Genomic DNA, 23,626 nt, shown 5'->3' with positions numbered 1-23,626 from the left:
ATAGGAACTAGATCATGTGCTTTTTTCTTCAGTCCATAAAAGTGCAAGATTTTATGTGCAGGGGAGAATGTTTGTAATTGTATAACTTATGTGGGTTTGGGATTTTTTTTTTCTTTTCTTGACTGTCATTTATTGTGGAATAACCTGCTGATCAAAAATGGCTCATTTTGGTTATTCCATCTGCTTTATTATTGTTCCTTTTTGCTTTCCTCTTGTGACTCTCAGAAATAAAGCCCATCATTACTGTAATTGTGAATGTTTGTTTTGAATTATTGTTTGTAATTCTCTTTCATTTTTATGTTAGTTTTGCAGTAGTCTGAATGAAACTTAAGTACATATCTATTGTCAGTTTGTACAGTTTCCACAGCTTTTATGGTCATAGAGAGGAGTGGCTTTGAGGGTGCTCTTTCAGTCTGAAATTGGATATTTTGCAAACTGATTATGGAGCAGAAGTCCTTGAGGGTAACAGGTGGTGTCCTCTGCTTTTTTTTCTCCTCCCTCCAGGTACCTTCATTCAAATAACATAGTTGTTGTACCTGAAGGTAAGTAATCTACCATCTCATAATAAGTGACAGGAATCATAAAATAATAATTTTTCTTTGAAGAGGCCTATTTTTCCTTTATTTTCCCATAAAACATTTAAGATTTTCATACAAAATATACCAGTGTTTCTCTTAGTCAATAGTATCCTTGTTTATGCTGTCTTTAATTCTTTTAATGAATCAAATGCAGCTTAATGCTATTTGCTCCAGTTCTAATGGCAGAAAGCAAACCGGCTAAATGGTACTCGATTCCCAATGTCTTCTACTTTCAGTCAGTTACCTTACAGAGTACTCTGCTGATTTAAATCCTGACAGAATCAAAACCTGAAGTATCAAGAAGTCATACAGGTTTCTGTTCCTTGACTAAATAGTAGAGTTTTGTGCCCAACTTCAGGAAAGTAAACTCTTTCTGAATGTATGAATGGAATAGACTCAATACAAGGAATAGAAAAAGCAATTTCAGAGCAGAATCATCTGAGGGGAATCCAGGAGCGGGAGTGCTCTGTACATCACTCTGTTTTCTTCCCTGTCTCACTGCCAGCAGTACTGTTTGTTAGATAGATAAGCATTTGCACAAATTAAGTCATTCAGTTGTGAGACTGCCTTTAATACACCAAAATGTGCTCAGACATAGGTGTTAGGTACCATGGCTTTTTATCCTCTCAGTGTCCTGTTAAGATTTTAACTGTTGGGTCACATTCATGTTTTAATCTCTTCTCTCACAAGCCATTGGCTCCCTCGTTAAACTGCAGTTTCTGGACCTAAGTGATAATGCCCTCGAAATTGTGTGTCCAGAGATTGGCCGCCTGAGATCTTTACGTCATCTTCGCTTGGCTAACAACCAGCTGAAATATTTACCTGCAGGTAAGTACAAGTGCCTGAGGGATTACAGTAATGACAAATGCCAGCTGAACTGAATTTGCATAGCGATCTGCTCTAGGTTTATTTGTATCTTACAGCTGAAGCATGGTACGACCTGCATTTAAATACCACGCAGGGATTGCCATTGTGTATATTGTACTCTGTAGTGAGAAAAAAGCCAATCTGTGTGTACTCAAGGTGAGGAAAAGTCTTGAAAAATGCTTCTGAAGTGGAAAAAAATGTATTCATTTAACAGACTTTGCCATTGTATGAAGAAAATATTGAACTTCCTTTAGAAGACACAAAATGCCAATGACAAGTGTCATTGTGATGAAGTTATGTTTCTTCCTGTTTTCCAGGCTCTGAAGGACTCCAATCCTTCCATGCTTTTTATTTGCCCAACAGCCCCATTCTTGTATTTTCTAAAAAGACACATGTCTAGTAGGTTTGCCTATGGCAGTTCTACCTCACTATGACAGTAAATAACAAATATTTGTCTGGCTAGTTTATACCAAAACCCCAAAATTTATTCAAAGTAAATGCGACACAAAGTCAGCAAATTTGGCCAGAGGCAGATTTTCAATAATTTTTTTTTCTCCTTCTAAATACTTTGATAAGCAGACATAACTGATTATTCTTTTTCCATTGCCTTTATATTTTTCCAGATAAGGTGATAGTGATTTTAAGATTTATTTTATTTTATTTTTGCATCTTTCTTTGGTGTTTTTGCATTTTCTGATCTGCAGAGATGATAAAAATCTAAGGCCAGCATTTTGAAAGAATGGGTCTAACTTAATCTATCAGGACTAGCTTTTGGCTCTAATTTTAACCAACTTCTCAATGTGACCTTCATGTGTTTTTAAGGTCATATTGCCTAGTTTTGAGAAATATATTCGAGTTGTTCCTTAAAGTTTCAGGTGCAGGAATCTAGCTGTCCTTTCCTTGTCTTTTTCTAGGCATAATAAGCTTAATAAGAGCATGTCAAAGGATGATTATGATTAGAAAGAAAAAAAATTGTACAAGTATGTAAATGCTCTGGAATGAAATTAGATAAACCTGTTAAACATTGTGACCCAAGGCCAATAAAATTTCCATCAATTTTCAAATGTCCTACATTCAAAAGAAAGGAGTGACTTGAGTGTGCTTTATGTTCCTCAAAGATAATTTACCTTATGGTGCTGTACCATGAAAGAAAGACTTGTTCAAAGAAAAAGTGACACATTTTCTGCAGAACTTCACACATTAACTTAAAAAGGTTCCAAAAAAGACTTTCAAAAGGATAATTTACATTACTGAAGAGTTGATTTTGAGTCTACCACATTTGATTAGGAGCTGGTATCAGCTGCATAGGCACACTGCATTGCATTTCTCCTGAAGCTTACAGAATTTGGTACTGAGCAATGTCCCAGAAAGCATTTGGTTTTGTGTGTGTGAAACTTTTGCATGCTTGAGAGCAGTGCTGTTGTTGCCTGGTCTTGAGTTAGAGAATCCAGGGGTGTCTGGTCTTCCTGATTTTGCTGATAATGTACCGTCAGTTTGTGCATACACCATTACTGCTATCATTGCTAATCCTGTCTGTTTGGATGCTGTCACTAGCAACATGACTGGATGTCATACAATTTTGAGTGTTAGCAGTCCCAGCAAGATCAGCCTTTAACTTTACTGGAGAGTGCCCACTGCAGAGTTAATTTAGTGCACTGGGTGTTTCCTAAACTGGTAAGAGAGCTTCCAGACATGTTTTCAGAGGTTTTCTTTGTGAAGTGGTGAAAATGTTGAAGATAACTTTGTAGCAAAATCTTTGAGTTTGAAAACGACATTTACGTTCAACAATTGAACAGAACAAAAGAGTAAGTTTCACAGAATCACAGAATGTTAGGGGCTGGAAGAGACCTCAAAAAAGCAGGATCACCTATACCAGTTTAGATTAATTTTTTAATCCTTACTTATATTGGTCACACGAATCTTCATGGTATTGTTAAGTAGCTTTCTGCAGGGAGAGCTAGCAGAGTTAATAAAATGAACTAGGATGAAATGTGATTTCACTGTAGTATGTCATTTTACTGTGCATTAGCAGCTACACAGCAGATACTGCATTGCAATACGCTGCTAGAGAAAGACAGCTCTTAATTGCTCTTGTCTTAAACGCTTACTTATTACAAATTATGATTTAACTTCTGGTGCAGCTTGTGCAGAATTTAAAGATCTGCCTCACAAAATACCTTTTGGGTATAAGTGATGGTCATTTATGGAAATAACTTTTCAAAACTCATGACCGTTTTCTTCCAGAGTTTGTCCTGCATGTATCACACAAATGGCAGTAAGCCTTTTATCACAACAGGGGATCCAGTGAGGAAAGGCTGATCAGTATTCACCTTGTGCAGTCAGATAGGCCAACTTGCAGTGTAATGATGTCATCACATAAAAAGCTTACTTTAGAGCTGCTGACCTGTCATTCTTCTTGTCTCTCCCTTCCCAGTGTCTGGTGTGATAACCACCCTCAGTTTTTATTAAAACTACCTGGATATCTAGGAGGGTACACTTAGTAATATCCTTAATCAGTTGCTACAAACTGTTTTCATTACTACTACAGAACAGTTGGATGGTGAATGTTTGCCATTAAGTGTCTGAACACCCACATTTTTTATTGCATTTTGTATTTTAAGAATTATTTAGAACTGAAAAAAAAACCCAATGCCATTAATAACATATGTTGATTCATTGTTAATTTATAGTGGTTTTGTTCAAATGCTCTTAACACTAATTTTTTTGTGTTTATGATTTGCCTTATATGAATCTAGCATAACTAATAAAAATTGAAATGGTATGGGTGGTGAAGCCCTATAAAGATTTATGTCTTCAGTCTGACTGTAGACATTTGGACTCTAATATAAAGGTTGAGCCTCTGCTGTGGTTTATCTTCAATGTGATAGGCAAGATGTTTGTCTCTAAGCAGCTGTTTTCATTAGACTTGTGAGAATGTAATAGCAAAGAGCTCTCTTCTTTTTTGGGTTTGGTGATTATTGTCCACCTAGTTTTAAAAAGCTAATTTAAGGGAGGAGGTGGGAAGAATGTATTCATACTCTCTGCATGGATTTTCATCATAAGCCTTGGTTTCCTGAAAAAGTTGGTCAATACAGGACTGATGAGGGGGGAAAAATGGTGAATAAAGGAAACTCTGTACCTTGGAGATTAGAAAGAACTTTCTATGCTATGCCACTTTTGTGTAAATGGGCATCCTACTTTCATGTTTAGCATGCACTACCAGCTCAGTATCACCCGTGGATAAGATCATGTACTTGGCTGCAGAGGATTTTGATTAATTGTGCACCACCTCTGAAACAATGGAACATCTACCATGGATCATTAAATTGTGAGAATTGTTGAAAGATGGCTGGGCAAAACTTCATAAGAAGTAAAGGCAAAAATTTGTTCAGAATAAGGTGTTGAAATTAAAATAGATTATACAATAGCTGGAGGAAAAAGCTTTGTCAAATTTTATTGAAGTCGTGTTTTGGAAATAATTTGGAGAGGGCTTAATAAGTGGACTGTGTTCTGCCTAATTTAGTCATCATTATCTAGATTCTCTGGTAAGCAGAATCAGTAACTGAGGGACTGTCTTTGGAAGGAGAGCTGATGAAGACAGTAAGAAGATGAGATTATGAGATTTAACATTATACAGTTCTCTTGAGCACTTTTTTTTTCATTGACACGCACAGGCTTTTTTGTTCTGTAAATCTTGTAGCTTCTGTCTTTGACAACTTTTTGGTTCTTATATTTGGCTCTGGTATATGTAGTTCTTTAAGTGTAGCACTTAATTTAAATTCTCGAGGGCCATTTGGAAATATTTAACACCAGAGGTCTCATTTGAAAAACTCTTTAGAGTTGCAACATAAACACAAGATAGTTTTGTTTCATATCATTGTGTTAGTTCATGTGTAAGCTTGACTTAGACTTGACATGACATTTGCATAGCAGTTTATTTTTTAGAGATTTCCTTTTATTCAGAGAACTGCTGTCTAATTTAGAACTGTAGAGTTAGTTCTATCTGAATGTGCTGTGAGAAGTAATTCAATCTTCTCACTCATGAATGACTAACTGGAAAGTTCTCTGTTGTTTCTGATCTTTATACTGCATATGATACTTCAACTCCTTTCATTTTTGAGAAATTATGTTTACTTTGTCTAAGAGTTATCATTTGAAAAAGAAAAGCAGTGTACTAGATACACTACAAAAATTATTCTTCCGTTTTGGAGTCCTGAAGTCAAAGTTATCTCTAATTTTTGCTGCGCTACCATTTAGACTTGATTTTACTTCAGCCTTGGGAACATCTTGTGTGAAATGCTGGCTCTTCAGGTTTACATTTTGGTCATGTAGTTGGTTAGTGCATGTTTGGACAGCAAATGACATAAAAGATTCGAGTGGGGTATACTCAAAAAGTTGGATTTAAGTTTTGTGTTTGACAAGGATTAGATTTTTTGGTAATGCACATTACTTGAGAGTCCTCCTTAGAAATGGCAAGTTGCAGCATCTTGTTCTAAGATTTAATTAAAAATGAGGTTATGTTTACTCAGCACATGTTGGAGTTAATTATAGATATACTGAAATGAAAAGCTTAATGCTTTGCCAAGTCAAGAGCAAAAGCTAAGTAATTAAACAAAGAATAGGGTATGGTGCATGATCTCAGTCTGTCTTTTGGCAAAGATCACAGAATATAAGGGGCTGGAAGGGACCTCAAAAGATCACCTAGTCCAACCCCCCTGCCAGAGCAGGATCACCTAGAGCAGATCACACAGGACTACATCCAGGCAGGTCTTGAATATCTCCAGAGAGGGAGACACCACAACCCCCCTGGGCAGCCTGTTCCAGTGTTCTGTCACCCTCAGTGAAAAGTTTTCCTCATGTTTACATGGGGCTTCTTATGCCTCAGCTTCCTCCCGTTACCCCGTGTTCTGTCACTGGGCATCACTGAGAAGAGACTGAGTCCACCCTTTTCAAGAAGGAAAAGAAGAATCAGTTGTCTCTACGTAGGCTACACCAGGTTTCCCTTTGTGTTTGTTCTCATGGAACTTTTAAAAAGCAAGAGTAGAGCACATTGATAAGTCAAATCGTACCAAACCTCATATAAACTGTGTGATGCTGCTTCTTTAATCTGTAAAGTGAAAGTGCAAGTGGCTGGGGGGCACCAGCAGCTGCTGTTGCTGGAGTACAGATCTCTGCAACAGTCCAAGGCAGGCTCAGGTTTAGCAAATGCTCTTTCTTCCCCATAGGGGGAAATGCATGGCTTCCATTTCAGACTGACATTTCTGTGTTGTCTCTTGAGACTTCTGCTTATTGCATCTACTTGTTGCCATTTTGCTTTGCTTAAGGAGAATTCGAAGGAAAATTTATTCGTCTGCCTTTGGTGTTTTTTAAAGGGCAAACTGCAACCATATTTAGGGGAGGTTAACAGCACATGTACTCTTTAATTTCATTTCTGTTCAAATCTTTTTCCTTTTTAAGGCAAAATGTTTTAGAAATATAGTCTGTTTAAGCCTCATTAAAATACATTCGTAGGCTTATAAAACTTTATCTTCAAAGCATTTGAGAAAGATCCTGTGAAGCTGATAAGGGAGTGTTATCCTCATTTTACAGGATGGAAAAAAGTGTTTTTAACAGAAGTGATTTGCTCCAGGCCACAGCAGGAGTCAGTGTTAGCCAGAAATAGAACTTGGGTGTTCCCATTCCGTTTGTTAAGACCACACCTTTTTGAGGTTGATCTTATTTAATATTGGGGAGGATCTAGTCTTTCCACCTATTATTAGCAAATTAATAATTATCTCTCCATAATTAATAGCCTGCTAAGTTAATAGGAAATTAATAGCAGTAAGATCAGTGAGGTTTTCATAAGTGAAACAACTTGTGCTTCCAGAAGGCTGGGAAAGTTCATGGAGATGGATTTTGAAAAACATAAATGCTAGATCATGCTCTCTTGCATAGGTAACTTCAGCAGTAATGACAAAAAAGGTTCAGTTGTTACTAGCATTATAAATCAAACTACATGTTGATTACTGCTTTGTCTATTTATAAAGTAACCCTCAGAATGTCAGTTCATTATTGCTAAGTCTGTTCTACTTAGGAATGTGCTTTGCTAATTGGGGGCAAGAGAAACCGAGACATGAAAACTGCATATTCATTTCTCTCACTTTTTTTTAAGTTGCCATAAAATACAATATCTGTATTTACTATTCATACCAGCATCTCACTGCTAAAGACTTCTTGAATACACAGCTTAGTAATTCTGAACAGAGCTCAATATAAGGTATTTCAGTAAGTCTTAATTAAAGGCATATAAACACGACTTCTTCCCTGCCTCCTTTTCACGGTAGATTTCCACTGATCTTGGGGACAGCATGCTAATAATTCTATTCTAATTCTAGACCCTGGCATTCAAATATGTAGTCCTAACTCATTTTTTAAACTTGTTTTCCATGTTTTGATTTAGAGCCTTCAAAATGGGGGGTGGGGGTAAATTTGGCTGCACTTTTCCCCCCTCATTTATTTCTTTTCTGCTCTTATTACTATCTTAATAGAGTAGATCAAATTTGACATTTAAATAAAGATCCAAAATTTTTTTTTGTAATGATTGTGACTTTAAAAGTGAAGGCACAAACTGATGCAGACCCTGTTCTTTTTTTTTTTCAGAGTTGGCATAACCTTAGTCCACTCTGCTTTCCTAATTTAGTAACACGTATAAAAATATGCACGACGGGACAGGTTTGGTACGCCAGGCACCCATCCAGGAGTGTGGTGTTTTTAAGTAAATGGACTTGTGGGGATTTGAGGAAAACATAGATTAGGTTACATGAGCTTTGCGCTCTGTAAGTAGGTGAATATTTAAAGGCACATAGACTCCAAAATAAATATCTCTTTTAATTATTATCATAACGCATCGTTTTCCTTGAAGTAGCTTCGTGCCTAAGTATTAAAACTAAGTTTTTCTTTGCACAGATCTGTGAAGTATATTCTTTAATAATTAATGTCTATGTACAGTTTACAGAATAAAACCAGGAGTCAGCATATTTAAGGTTTACCTTAGCTCTTAGGTTCAGCAACAACAAATATGTGTTTTATTTATTGTTCACCAGTGTTGATGCAAAACTTAGTAGTGCTTACTTGATAAAATGTTGGATTGTTTTTTACATTGGGACTAGTAAAGCTTCAATAATTCTGTTCTATTGATGTGGAAGAATATGAAAAAATACCTGATAGCATCTTTAAGACATTCTTTGGATTTCCAGGAGGAAAAGATTTTTGCATGTTTTGATCTTGTATACACTTTAATGCAGCCATGTCCTGACAGCCATTAAGGAGTGAATTTTTTAGTAAGGACAGTTTCCCTTATGAACTCACAGCAGAGAGTCATTTCTGAAGAGTTAGAAGGCGGTGGTGTGGATGTTTACTGCTTGTTGTTGAAATTTGTGACCTAAATAGAGGTGACCGAAGCCTGAGGTAGTCTATTGTACAGGTGGTGTTCCTTACAGATCAGCTTTCATGCATGTCCAAACACAGTGTACCTATTTGATTAAAAGATGTTGGTTCTGTGATATTTTATAACAGTCTGCCTTGCTCAAACATTTGGTTTGTGTTAAATTCTCAGGAGGACTACCAGTACTTCTGAGTGCTTTAAATTTATAGGGAGGGAAGTGAGGGCAAAGAATAAGAAAAAAATTAAATTCCTGGAAATATTTGTTAACTGAAGTTTTTCCTATATACCTTCACCTGTGTACTCTGTCAGAATAAGTCATCTCTCCTATACAGAGCTGCTCACTAGTCTTTCTTTGTCTTTTTACTCCTCCTTACACTTACTTTTTTCCACTTCTCCCCCTGTGGAGGGGCTTCTAAAAGCCTCTCTGTTGGTACCATACAGCATTTTTTATTTATACCATGGAAGGTTTATAATGTCACTGGATGCTGGTAGCAAAAATCATCGTTTAAACATAGAAAAAAAAAATCTAGAGCTATATTGCAAGCTTAAAATATTGTTCTAATATATGCTTTTGTTCCAACATTTCTTCCACATAGGCTTCTATTGGGTATGCTGGAACTGAAATATTTCTGTAGCAGAGATGACGTTAAGAAACAAACCAACTCAACATAACTATCTCTTTCAACAATGGCCTGTGGTATTCCTCATTATGGTGTTGCACAGCAGGTTCTCAAAAATGCATGTGCTGAGTATGTTTGTGTTGTAATTCATTAATCTGAGAACTAATAGGAAACAGTTGGAGAAAGCCATCAGTGTCTTTCATTGTAACACTGAAATTCCATATTCAAATACTGCTTTGTCTCCTGCATTTATTGGACTAGAAAATTCCGTCTTAAAATGTGCTGTTCTCATTTATTGCAATCACTGGGAAAAGTATTTGGAAATGAAGCTATTTTAATGAGCATGGTTTTAGTTCAAAAAAATAATTGTGATATGGCTCAGTGTATCCTATTTCCAAGTACCTGCATTTTTATAAAGTGCAGGTCTTAAAACAAATTTTGTGGTCATTAGCTATCTGGAAAAATGATCCAGGACAAACTGAAACTGGCACTGATGATTCATGTCAGTAAATTGAAGGCTAAAATCCTATTGAGGCAAAAACTTAACAACCAAGTGTTTTGAGTTTTCTAATATTAGTCTTAAATACTGTGAAAGTTTCTCACAATTCTAACATAAACTTTACTGATTTCAAAATTTCCCTTGTATTTTTGCAAGATAATAGTGATTTTGGATCAATCACACCTTTTCCTTGGTCCCGAATTTGATTGTTGGGGGTTTAATTTGAAGTGTTTAAGGGTTCTCTACATCAGCGTTTCAGACCCTGTTAATTTCATTGGAATTCTTTGCATGGTCTGGGCAGAAGTTGACCTTTAAAGGTCCCCCTTTAATGTGCTGTTTTTGCTGGCCACAGAGTCTTGGTGAAAGTAATGTTGCAATCACATGTCTAGAAAGAGGCATCTCACTACATTCTCACTATAAGAAAGGCTTTGAGAGCACCTCGAAGAGTGTGTCTAGAGAAAAACAACAAAGCTGGTCAAAGACCTGGAGAACAGGTCTTCTAAGAATCAGCTGAGAGAACTGGGGTTGTTCACCCTGGAGAAAAGGAGACTGAGAGGAGACCATCTCACTCTATACAATTCCTTGAAAGGAAGTTGCATCCCGGTAGTAACAAGTGATAGGATGAGAGGAAATGACCTCATATTGTGCCAGGGAAAGTTTAGATTAGATATTAGAAGAAACTTTTTTGTTGAAAGGGCTCTCAAAGATTGAAACAGGTTCCCCCGGGAGGTGGTAGGATTGCCATCCCTGGAGGTGCTTAAAAGATGCCTGGATGTAGTGCTGAGTGACATGGTTTATCACCAGACTTGGCAGAGTTGGGTGGTTATTGCACTTGACGTCTTCTCCAACTGAAACAATTGTATGATTCTGTCTCTGAGTGACACCATGTGGGTTCTAATCACTGAAATGCTTTTCTTTAATTATAGTGTATTTCTGGTAGAGCAAACATGCTTTAAAGGGTCAGAATATTTCAGTGCAAGACTTTCTGCAAGCTGCTCTTGCCCATTTTTTTATTTTCAATCCTGATCTCCTTTGAAGCATCCAAGTCCTATATACCTGGTTTGAGTGCTTTGAAACATATTTCTGAGAATGGGTCCGTGTTAGCATTTGTTCCCTGCTATTTCACCCTTGTGCAAGTAACATCAAAATTGCAGGAGTCTCACTGGCCCCATGCTCTTAGTCTCCACCCCCTCTAGCTGTTCCTTTCCTTATCTGAGAAGAAATTTCTAAGAAACCCGCTGAGCTGTGGGTGAAATCGGGACAGAGCAGAGAAGAGCCAACCTAATTATTACCAGTGGTGCTCTCAAGCCTGTTGGGCTTCTGGCTTTGCTGTGCTCCACTTCTGAAAATCCGAGTCTCTGCAGGAACATGTATGTTGTGTAAGCTCTGGGCCATGGGCTTTCCCCTGGTAGCTGTACCCCTCAAGGGCTTTTAGATAGGGGATAAAGGAGCTTGTGCGCTGCTTCTAATGATGAGGTACTTGGACAATTTGTGCATTCCTGAGAGTACTCGAGCAGATTTAACTGGATTCTCTGTGGTGAAAAGACTTGGTAGTGCTTCTTGAATCCTGGCTCCTCTTTGGCAGTCCTTGAATTCTCAAGTCACTAAGCCTTGCTTCTCCGGGGAGTTTCCTCTTGTCTGTGGAGGCTGAACAAGAATTTTGAAGACGGTGAGAGTGCTTTAAGCAATCATGACAAGCAGTCATCTGAAGTTTAAAACTGTATGGAGATGTTGGAGCTCTTAAGTGTAACTGTAGAAGCATGGTAATTATGTTGCATGTTCTTAGGCCTTTTTATTAAATAAGGAATATGAAATACAACTCATTTCAGCTCTGTTATTAGAAATAAAGTTGCATAATATTTTTCTAGTAAATTCAATCAGATATTTCAGTAAAGTATTAAAATACAGATTATATATATATATATATCTCAAGGAAGTCTTGCATGCCCAAGTAACTTCCAAACTTTGCGTTAAAAACTCAGCCAGTACCATGGGATGTGCAAAATGTTAAACTGAAAGGATTTGAAAATGAGATATTGAAGTCAGTACTGGAGTGAGAAGAGATCTTCAGATGATAATAAAATCAGGAACAGGGTAAGGTGGAAATGCTACTGCCACATACAAATAGTTCATACAGTAAGGTACAAAGTAGTCTTTCAAACATCTGACAGGAAGAATTACAACCTGAATTTGCTAAGGTGTATGAGAACAGAGCCCTGATGGAACTAATCTGCCCTGCTCTACTCTCCACTCCTGCAATCATTAGAGCTGCCACTTGGGAACAGAGGGCTTCTGAAACAAAGTCTCTTGACCTTTGAATATACTCCCAATGACATGCTGAGCCGGAGGCCACGAGACAAAAGTGGGAAGTTTATGCAGCAATATATAACTTTAAAGAGCATTAAGTTGTCATTGCTGCTTTGATCAGTGATAGAGTATACTTTGATAAAACTCGGATAAAGGGCTTCAGGCTGTAGCATCAAAACAATGCATTCAGTTCCTTTTCATTTGAAAAATGTATTTCTACAGTCTGTTTTTTAAAGAGTGGAATGTGCTTGTGAGAACTGATTAGACCTGGCACGCAGACCTAAATAATGAAGGTCAACTAGAATTATTTGGGGTTTATGTTTTGATTTTTTGAAATCTTGGCTTTGAGATTTATGGAGGGGACTGGTTGTGACACAGTTATGTACCGCAGAAAAAAATAACTCCAGAAGTGGCCACAGTTGTGTTTGAATTCAGATAATTATTCCATTTGTGGTGTTTGATTTATGTGAGCTTATTGACTGCATAGCAGGGGAGAGGAAGGTGAAGTGGAGAGTCTTTTGTTGCTTTTGGTCAGCCTTATTCCTGTGAGGTTGAATCTAAGCTGTAGAAAAGCAGACAACCAGGGGTTTAATTTTGTAGGTATGTAATTCTGTGTTGTAGTCTGGCTCTGAGTGCTTGAATATGTTTTTTATACGAAGGTATCTGAAAATCCACAAAAACTATTAAAAAAAACATTCCTAGTTGCTTTCATTTTATATTTTACCTTTGAGGGCTCCAAAGCTCTACAGATCCATTCATAGCTCTGGTAAATCCCCTCCACCCTCCACATTCTTGGTGGCGACTCTGATAATTTTCCTAAGTGAGAAAGTATGGTGCTTCATTTCTTGTCTGACTATTTACTGTGCAACTGTCTTCAGTACTGTTGAAAATTAATGTAATCACTCTTGTGTTTATTACAATAGATTGCCTGGGTTTATGCTTAGATATTGTGGGACTTTTTTCCTTGCCTTTGTGCTGTAAAAAACCCACAAAATTAAACCAAGAAGGAATCTTTTTCAATTTTATTCTTACATAAGGAGAAAAGTACATGAAAATAAAAGTCATGGAAATGACTATAACTTTTGGACCTTCTTCTCTCAACATCCTGAATCCACTCCTGAGAGCACAGCAAAGCCTCTTCTTTGGTATTTGATAGGAGGGTTTTTCCATGTTACAGCTGGCAACAGTGGTGTTCTGACCAGCATAGCTTGGGGCTGTCATGAGGCGGATTCTCCTTCTTGCACAACGCATGTATTAGCCTGCCTTCATGAGGGGAAGAATTTGGGAGTTCTGGTAGGTCTGTTCACTTTGTTCTTTTTAAAAAAGTCACTTACCATTGAGAATTAGCATTTTCAAGAAATGAAATGAAACACAAATGAGCATAATGCCTAATATAGATGTTCCTAACTAGGTGTTAGGAAGAAGTTCTTTATGGTGAGGGTGGTAAAACACTGGAACAGGTTGCCCAGGGAGGTTGTGGCTGCTCCCTCCTTGGAGGTGTTCAAGGCCAGGTTGGATGAGGCCTTGAGCAACCTGTTCTATTGGGAGGTGTCTCTACGTATGGCAGGGGTTTGGAACAGGGTGATCCTTGAGATCCCTTCCAACCTAAACCGTTTTATCATTCTATATACTTCTGAGTAAAATAATGAAAGAAAAGGTTGGTGTATAACTCATCTGTCAGCACTGAATTCTTCTGTCTTTACTGGCTGCCTGGTTCAAGGCACATGTGATGTATATGAAGTTCACTACTGAAACTTCAGAACATATGCTCTTTAAAATACCTGTAAAAGTCCTTCTTTTTAGAATTGTTACCAAACGATTCAGCAAAACTGAACTCAAAGGGAATTTTAAGATGCTCGGGGCCTTTCTTGTAAACATTTGCCAATAGCTGTTCACATGGGTGAAGACTGATGTGTATGGATAAGGCTGGGACTAAACCTCCATGATGGAGACTTGGTTGTATGCTGAGAAAGATGTGTTTCATATAGAAATGGTGTTCGTGTTTCTGTAGTCTGAAAGCATCCTTAATACAGACAGTCTGTTCAATAGTGTTTAGTCATGGTTTCAGAGAACCCCTGATCTGTGCAGGTATTAAACTGTGGGTCTTTTATTCTTTGAAAATTTTCAGCAGTTTGTAAGTGCATGAAGAAGAAAATGGTAATAGTAACTGTTTTCTGAATTCAGGCTTACATTGGAAATGCCTTGCGGGTTTCAGTATGCTCCAAAGGGCTCTAACTTTGGTTTGTTGCACTGATTTGTTTCAGGAGGGTCCTCAGCAAAGATGCAGTAAGCCATACAAGCAAAATCAGCTTTTCAGGAGAATTGTGTCTGTGCTTACTGCCTTTACTGACATTATTTAAAAGTAAATAAATGTTGAAAATTGCAGTTCATTGGACCCTTCACTACCATAACAAGGTTGAAAAACAGTTTGTATGTGCTATGGACATGGCTGCAATCTCGTTCATGAAGTTCAGTAGTTGTTAGTTCATGGGATCTATTCAGTGTTTCAGTTTTCTAAAAAATTACCTGTTAATTAGGCTAAACTAACTTGCTACTCATTTTTCCTGTAAAACCTCTTACTAATTTGAAACTTTGAAGATCCCTTTTTGTTGCACCAAATTATCGTTTGTGGCAAGAAAAGAATAGTCTTGGTGCTTAGTTTTTATAATTTTTAGAGTGTAACTTATTTTCCCCTTATGTTTTTGTGTCTTTATGCACAGTTATCAGAAGGTACTTTTGTCTCTGTTTCCCTTAGTGTGCTTTTCTTTTCCTAAGCTCTCTGTAACTTAGGTACAGTGATTAGTGCTATTAATGGATAGTTGATTTTACTTGTGCGTTAAGCAAATACAATTAACTAGTAGAACTCCAACGCTCAGGGAAGGTTGGAGAACAAAGTCATTCAGTCTTTGAAAGTAAACAAACATGAATTGTTAGTGCTGTGTGATAGGAAGAAAAAACCCAGAATATCAGAATTTCCATTTTGCCTTTGCTGGCCAAATAGAATTTTCTTTTATGCATATGATTCTGAGAGTTAAAGTACTACATATTCTTAACAGTCTTGTTTTTACTCACCTAGGCTATTAAATAAATTGAGACAAAACAAAATGCCTCATTTACTGACACTAAACTTAAATGGAAAAAGCCTTCATAGAGAACGTGTAGGACTGGAGGTGTTCTGTGAGATTAACTTCCCTGTGGTTGATGTCACACACACAGAGTTTGATACCTGTGTTGCAGTTATCTTAATTTTATTGCAGTAGTATTTAAAATAAAACCACATGTTTAACTTGGCATTGTCCAAATCTGCATTAAATTGTTATTCTTTATGGAATACTTTGATACCAATTAACTGCAAGTATACTCCAGTTGGTAATTATTTAACGTTTGAGAGCTTTGTGGACTAAGACAACTTGAGTTGCTAAAGGAATACAGTTGGTAATGGCTGAGGGAGGAGTTTGGAGTGTAATTGCTAGCCTTACTTGTCTACTTTGTGCTGAGCAGCAGCATGGTCTTGCAGATCCTCTCAGTGTTGTGAGAATCAGGACATTGTTAGTGTTATTTGAAGTTGGATGTCTTCTTTTTCTGGTGATAGTCTTAGCTAGAAAATTTTACTGGTTGCTTCATGCTGGTTTTGACGTAGTAACCACATCATTATAGTAGTTCCTGCCTGCCCTTCTCAACTCCTGAATTAGCCAGCCAGCAGGGTGGCCACACAGACACTGATCGGTACAAATGAGCTGAGCAAGTAAGGAGAAGCAAGATAAGCTCCTGGTACTGCTGCTAAAGGGCGTCTGAATCCATAGTTCACATTTGAGAAAGGTGCACCTCTTATAGTGGAAACATTTTCTGTCAATGTTTAGCCAGTCCCTCCCCTGTAATTACTGTTGCAATTTGTAGTAACTCCAGTGGCCTGGAAGAATTCCTATTTTTGTAGGACTTCAGTTAAGACAATCCCATCCATTATAGCATTCCTTTGAAAAACAAATATGGTGACTCCGCTGCTGGAAGCATGGTTCCAAACTAAAGATCTTCCTTTCATTCTTTTCCTTTTCCTTGCTGCACTGAAATTTGAAGTTGAACTTTATTGTTATGGAGACAGTTGACCTTTAGGGAAGAGGGTTTTTTGGTATCCCCCCAGCAGGAAGAAAAGTGAGCATAACTTGGCTTGATGTAGTGTAATACTTTCCCACTGAAAGTAATCTAACCTAGACCTATTGCTTTTGTTACACATTTGCTTGCTTTTTGGACAGGAAGGGAAAAAAGCCCCAAACCACCAACCTCAAGAAAAGGAAGAAAGATGCGTCTGTTTCCAGTTGGTTGGAAACAGTTGATAGCAACAGTCACAACAGATAGGCCTTTGCTTGGATTATTTAGACAGTAGTGTAGTAACGGGTTAGGAGCTGCTAATCTGTGTTTGTCAGAGAGACCAGTCCTCATTGTGGATCTGAAGTTTTTCCTTTGAAGAAGAAAGGGAAAAGCTGACTTAGGATTTATAGCCAGGACTGGCCCTGTCTCTGTGGCTTCCTGAGCTATTCTTATTCTATCCTTAGGATGCTCATTTTGTTCACCTTAATTTTAGGCAATTACTGGCTTGTTGTACTTAGTCAAAGCAGAGTACTTAAGTAGCCATCTCTGTGTGGCTGACACCTTGAGTTCATATTATTAACACTTCATGCACTTTTTTTTTTGTGGGAAGCTTCTTCCCCCCCATCCTGGATAGGGCCCGGGGGATAGGTTGGACTGGATGATCTTGGAGGTCTCTTCCAACCTGGTTGATCCTATGATTCTGTGCTATTAGTGCACAGTGAACTGAAGATGATGTGCAACAGTAATCATAGAATCAACCAGGTTGGAAGAGACCTCCAAGATCATCCAGAGAAATAACAGGTCTCGTGCTTTATTTGTTCACTTCTGTTTATTTTCACATCACCCAGGAACACCTAGAGAAAGGAAAGCAGCTGCTCCTCAAAGGAAAGACAACAGCAAAAATACATCACTTCCTAAATAAAAGACTTTTCAGTAAAGTGCTAGCAGAATTTTTCCTGCAGTATACTTGACAAAGTACCATTCTGTCTTTTCACACTTTATTTTGGCTCATCTGCCCAAAATTTGGGATATCATTTCATAAAACCATAGAATAATATTAATATCTTAATTTCACATCTATTACTTATTTGTGTAGCAATAGTACCTTGTTGTGTGGCAATAAAGTACTAGGCAGAGTACACTAGAACAAAATGAAAGGGTAGATTGTCTTCTAAAAAAAAACCAAACCGACCAAACAAACAAAAAACCAAACCAAACCCCAGCGGACCTGATCATTGCATGGCCTCGAGTTACCTTTGAGCATAAAAAACTTTTCTCCCTCTCTATCCCTCTTGCTCTTGCACCCACCTCTAATGATTTGGTCTAATTGTTCTTATTGAGACCATCAAATTATGGAAGGAAATGGAATTCCAAACCTGCATTGACGGGAAGCAGGGAGCACAAGTTGTTAAATACTGTGGATCTGTGTTCCCTGTCTGATACTTCAGTGCTGGTGCCAAGGAAAGCACAGAGGACTGGACTCATGAGATACAGAAGGCTGCCAGTTTTGTTAATTTGAGCTCAGTTATGGTAAAAGATAGGGAACCACTGACCTTTAGAAGAGTTTGACTTAATGAGACCCTCATGTCTGATGTCTATTTTAAACTGCGTTTAGCTGCACTGAAATTACTGTGTCGCTGCAGTAGACTGTAGAAAGCCACTTTTCTCACCTTTATTTGTGAATGATGCTACAAAATAAATAAGATTGGGTACTAAATTTGCATGTGACATTTAGCAAGGTTGAGGGAAAATGATTATATTTGGGTATGTTCAGTAGTAGTAGAATTTGTTTTTCATTTTGTTTGGAGTTACATGTTTTAGAGAAGAGTCAATATAGATTGGCTGAAGTAGATGAAACTATGAAATGGGAACATCTTTAAGATACTCCTTGCATAACTGTTCATTCACAGAGATAATCCTGCCCCATAAAATCTTCTTCCCTCTTCCTTCCCTCATTTCACACAGGCTATGTGTGTGAAATGCAACCATAAGTATGAAGTAAAAGATCCAAGTTTGATCGTCTGAGATAGAGGCTGTTTTCATAGAAGTGTATGGGTTTGAACTAATATTCAGCACCTTATTTAAAAGCAGGTTATTGATAAAATAGTTACTGAAGTGTCACAATGTGTCTTCCAGTCACTCCTTTTTTTTTTTTTTAAATATATAGAGCAAATATTGGCGTCCATGGGGAAAAATACAAGGAAAAAAATCATTTTCAGGTCTGTTAGGCTGGAGAAACAGAACATTTTTTCAAGCCCTTTCACAATACAGTAAGAGATATGCATACAGCAGTGTTAAAATGTAAATGTGATTCAATTTGCCTCCTCCTTTCTTTGTCCTTAAACCTAATGATTCCAATTTTCAGTTATGGTCAAACTTCCTTGTTTGAAGATGGCACAGGTCTATCATAAGTGCCAATTTGTGCTAGAAAATTTAATTTTTATAGGCTATGAAATGTGAGCTGCATGGTAGGACACTAAATGTAATATAATATATAATAGGCTATTTAATTTGTTGTAACCATCTTAAAATCTATTTAAGTCCTCCTGAGACATCCTAGAGCAGACCTAAAGGGGATCTTTTCCATCAAGCTCTTAGTGATTTAAACTTACATTTCCTGTCCATTACAGTTTTAAACTGATAATAATATCACCATTTAAATTCACAGCTGTGTATACAGACTTTCCTGTTGGTTTTTTTTTTTCCAATGGGACAGGTAATAAGCTTTGTATATGAAAGACCTGAAACAGCTTTTACTCACTGTGTGGGTTTTGCAGGTCTGATAGGAAAATGCTTCTTGTACCTGGGTTCACAGAAGTTGATTAAAACAGTATTTCAAAGGTGAAGTACAGTAGCCAGTTTTAGCACTGTCTGTTCCTTTCCTGAAACAACAAACTTCCTTTTTTGACCCCAGGACAGAGAGGGATCACTGAGTGCATGAGGTTCAGTGCTTCACAATTACAGCCAATCATCACAACACTTGGATTCTGAAGGGATTCATAAGATTATGTCCCTCTGGTATCACATGCTGGAAAACATTGCTCCATGGTGTATGCTCATGATTTTCAGTATAAAGTGCTGCAGCCTTGGAACACAGATATGCTGCAAGCAGTGCAGAGTGGATGGCAGGCAACGGAGAGGATTACCTCCACCTTAGAACTCTTTGGTAGCAGCCTGGTAGATGTAAATGTTTCTATGATAATAGCAAGATCCTCATTATTGCCTGTGATACAGAGGTACAATAAGATGCTTTTTTGCTCCTAATACAGTGCTAGCTACATACAGGAGTTGCATTAGTTATTTTCAGTGGTGGCTCATTCTCTTTAGGTGGTGAACCAGTACAGCCAGTCCTTTGCTTCCTTCATTGTTTCAAGCCTTCATATGCAACACCTTCATATCATGCTGATTTTTCTGTTGCTTACGTTGTTTTTTTCATTCCCTTTCAATCACTTGAGAGTTTGTGTTCTTCCTGTTTGGTGATTTGGTTCTCTATCATGTTAACAGTGCTTTAAATGCTTGTGTTGACAGTAGACCAAAGCTATTTTGTTGTGTTATTTTTTTAAAACAGAGATAGGCATTCTAAGCAAGTAGACCCTTGACAAACACCACCACTAGTTTTGTTTTCTCCATTGCAGTAGTTAGCCATGAGATGTAATACTCATGTGTTGCCATGAACCAAGGATTTTCATCAAGGAAAGACAAGCCAGTATAACATGATTTACATTTGAAAAGATTTGGGTTGCCTTTTTATTCATGCCTCCTATTTATGTTCCAGTCACTGGTTACTCTTGGCTGCTCTTTACCCTTAGAACAGTTGTTATAGGACACTGAGGAGCGCTGAGTTCACATTAACAGGGCTTTTTTGAACACAGGTTCTACATTTCTTCAACTCTAGGCTGCTATCCCAGAAAATGTCTTACTTGTTGAGAATCCTCATGTCTGAGCTTGCAATTTTGATGTATAACTGATTTTTTTAGTATTCTGGGATGGAAATGTTTAAGCAGCCTCATTTCATTTTAGTAATGGATGTGGTAATTTTCAGTGCTTTGTCCTTGTTCCCATGAGGTACTCTGTCTCCCTCCCTCACACACAGCATTATTCTTACAGGAAAAAATGATGCAAAAAAACCTAATTTAGTATTTGGTCTGTCTTCCTAATTTCTACCCTTGTTGACATCAGTTCTTCATTTCTTGTTCTTTATTTCTTGTTGAGAAACCTTTTGTTTGTCTGTGAGTTCCCATTTTCCTGGCTTCCTGGCAGTTTTCATGTAACTTCTGCAGCCTGACTACTAAGTGCCAGCTCTCTTTGCTGATCAGTCCCTTTTTCCATTCCTTATAGGTTCTCTGCTTTCTCTTAATATCCTGCTTTGAGGTGCATTCTCATGCAGGTAGGTTTGTAGCCCTTTCCTGTGCCCTTTTTTGCTTTACTTGGATGGAAAGAGTCAGCGTTTGATTTAAAGTAAATCCATGCTTTCCATACACTCATATATAACTGTGTATGTGTTTCATATATCTTTGGAGGAGATTTTGGGTTAAAGCCCAACAGGGAAAGATGGGATTGGTCTTGAAATGTAGAGAAAACTGTTAGCCATTTTCAAGTTATGCATCTAGTGAGGCCTGTACCTCTAGAAGGTTAAGGAAGTTTGAATTGCCCTTGGCAATTATTATGTATTGTATAAGCTGCTTACTTCCAGATGGATTTTTTCCTTCATGTAAAACCATGGGAATTAATTTCCTAAACTGGCATTTCAACCACTTGAATCAGAAATAGATTTTTTTTCTTTCTTCCTGATGCAAGGTGTGTTTATACAAATACAGCCAGTTGTGAGAGGGTCAGTTATTTTGGAAATGTCCTGGAAGTCATTCAAGTTTGCACTTTCTATAAAAAAGAGGTACACACATGTTTTTATTTGTGTTGAAATAAACTTATTTGACAACCCAAACGTGTGTGATGACAGTTCACTTGTCCTTTCCTCCAAGTGCTTGGGGAAGCTGTTACTGTGCATTCAGAGGCTGCTTTCTGGAGCCACAGTAATCACTTCTGAGTCTTCGTATTATCAAGGATGAAAAAGGTGAATTAACTACTCAAGTGCTGGCAGTTTTAGCATACAGTCTGAAGTATTTGTTTATGTCTGTGTCACTGAAACCACCTTCAGTAGCTATAGGCAGGACTCTGGGTATAAGCCTGCATTTAAGTTCTTGTGAGGTAAGGCAGTGTGTTGATTTACAGTCTGTCAGCCACTTGGTGCATGAACATGTTTGGACCACATGGCCAAGCCACAGAATTGCTCAGCTACATATGAAGGCAGTAATGTGTGCAGATGGACATGGCTGAAACACTTGGGTCCAACAACCAGCACAGGAACTTCATGTTTGGACTCGGGTCTTTCAGAGTTAAAGGTTTGGCAAAGCTACTGAGGATATTTTTCTGGCTTCTGATATCAAAATAGGACTCAGTACTCTGCTGTGTTGAGTTTGGTAGCATTAATCCTAGAGCTAATATAAATTTTAAAGGATGCATTTATGAATTTCATTTAAATGTAATTGGAACTCCTCACTGTGGTTTAATGATGATGTCTAATACTTGTTGCTTTCTTATCCTTGGGGGCAGGGGGTTGAATCCCCAAATTAAAGTCTCTTCTCTGTCAGTTTTTATTTGGGAATAACAATTTCTGAAGTCCACCTCTCATATTTGGCTTAGTGGTTGATAAGGTGAGAGCAAGAGGGAGATTTGTGTCTTTCACTGCTTGTTAGCCAAGGTATCCTTCACTAGATACATGTTGCAAGGTTTTTAAAGCATGGATAATAGTCTTGAGTAACTGAAAGCTTGAAAAACTTATTAATGGACTGCTTATATCTTGTGTTATTTCTCTTCATGGTTTTCCTTTGCTTTAATGAGATAGTAACCAATTTAGTGTCATTAGTAAATGTCTGAGCATGTTCTTAAAAATGAGTTTTTAACACTATGGAGGGGAGTCTGAGGACTGCATCTTTGATTTGGTGGCACTTCAAGTTGTTTGGTTTACTTTTTAACTTTAACATGGATCAGTGGGTGTTTCTGCAACATATGGCAGTGTGTGTTGAAAGTGGATGTTTACATCTGGTATGCATTGGAAGATTAAGGTAGAGAGGATGAAATTTTGGGCAAGTATGTGTTTTTTGGATGAAGGATAAAGTGAGAATACTTTTATTTCCTCTTAGATTTGAAACATATCATTCTAGCAATGCCTTTGAAACTCTGCCAGCTTTGCCAACCGTAACATTTATGGGATTTTGGGCCTAAACTGAATTAGAAAACTGTTTTTAGTGGCAGAGAAAAAGGTTAGTGCATGAAAATAGCTAGGCCTGTTATTGACTGCATGTGGTCAGTGGTTTGGCCGAATGTAGGTGGCTCTTTTCCTGTCACTGTTTTCAAGCATATGGCTTTGTTTGTGATGAATATGAAACTCCTTAAAAACGAATTCTAGTGCAGCTCTTTTGCGCAGTGGTCTCTTACTATTTAGTAGTGATTATTTTGTTTTCCTCATTAATTTTCAATCCTGTAATAAAAGCAAAGCCAACTTAACAAAAAAAAAAAGGCTTATGAATCCTGTAGACATCAAAACTAGGAGGTTTGAAGAATGTCATCACCTGTGTATAGCAGTGTCTTCTGTCAGTAATATTCTGTAAGAAGCTGCATATCCTATGTTGTTGATTACTATAGTTAATTCTGGGATTGTTTGCAGTGGGCAGAAACACCTTCAAAATGTGCACACACAGTTTATGTCATTAGGACTTCTGTTAGAATCTGAATTATAATGTCCCTTTTTCTCTTTTCATGTTTTCAGTCTTGAAAGTAATATTTACAGCAGTTTTTCCCAAGGTCAACTTCAAATTTGCCATGTCTTTCTCCATTGTGTAGAAGACAGCTTGAAATGAACCTGGTGTTTTGTTTCCTTTTTTGGGTGTAGTGCACAAGGTGCTACCTCAGAGCTTGGGAAATGGTGAATTTTCTAGCTCCTGCTGCAGAGAGAGCTTCAGGACACAACAGGTTCTGTTTAATTTTAACTTAAACAGTGTAACCCTATTTATAGCTTTTTTAAAAGTCTGGGTGCTAGAGCTGTAAATTGTGCAGATTGTGGATTGTATAGATTGTCTGGTGTTTTCAGTGCAGAAAATTCTAGTGAATCTTGTTTTAGCAGCTCTCAGATGTGAGAGCTGGTTTCATTCAGCCGAGAGCAAAGTACATTTGGTTCTGCTAGATGCTG

General features: G+C 37.7%; 1 protein-coding gene across 3 annotated transcripts in view; it reads left to right on the top strand.

The window, feature by feature from the left end:
- Positions 1 to 23,626, top strand: part of LRRC28 (leucine rich repeat containing 28) — a 54,043-nt gene that overhangs the window by 8,920 nt on the left and 21,497 nt on the right. For 2 of the 3 annotated variants that reach the window (XR_010305424.1, XM_064158024.1), the window contains exons 4-5: positions 505 to 542; positions 1,269 to 1,406. Coding sequence is in view for 1 of the 3 variants with exons in the window: in XM_064158024.1 (XP_064014094.1) it covers positions 505 to 542; positions 1,269 to 1,406 (176 nt within the window). In the remaining 2 variants the exon portion in view is untranslated. Of the gene's footprint in view, positions 1 to 504; positions 543 to 1,268; positions 1,407 to 20,745; positions 20,768 to 23,626 lie in introns of those variants that run through there. The other variant, XM_064158025.1, reaches the window with a different exon arrangement.

The sequence above is a fragment of the Pogoniulus pusillus genome, chromosome 17 (assembly GCF_015220805.1).
Source record: "Pogoniulus pusillus isolate bPogPus1 chromosome 17, bPogPus1.pri, whole genome shotgun sequence".
Lineage (NCBI taxonomy): Eukaryota > Metazoa > Chordata > Aves > Piciformes > Lybiidae > Pogoniulus > Pogoniulus pusillus.
Note: the sequence above shows the minus strand (reverse complement) of the source record. Positions and strands in the feature narration are given on the sequence as shown.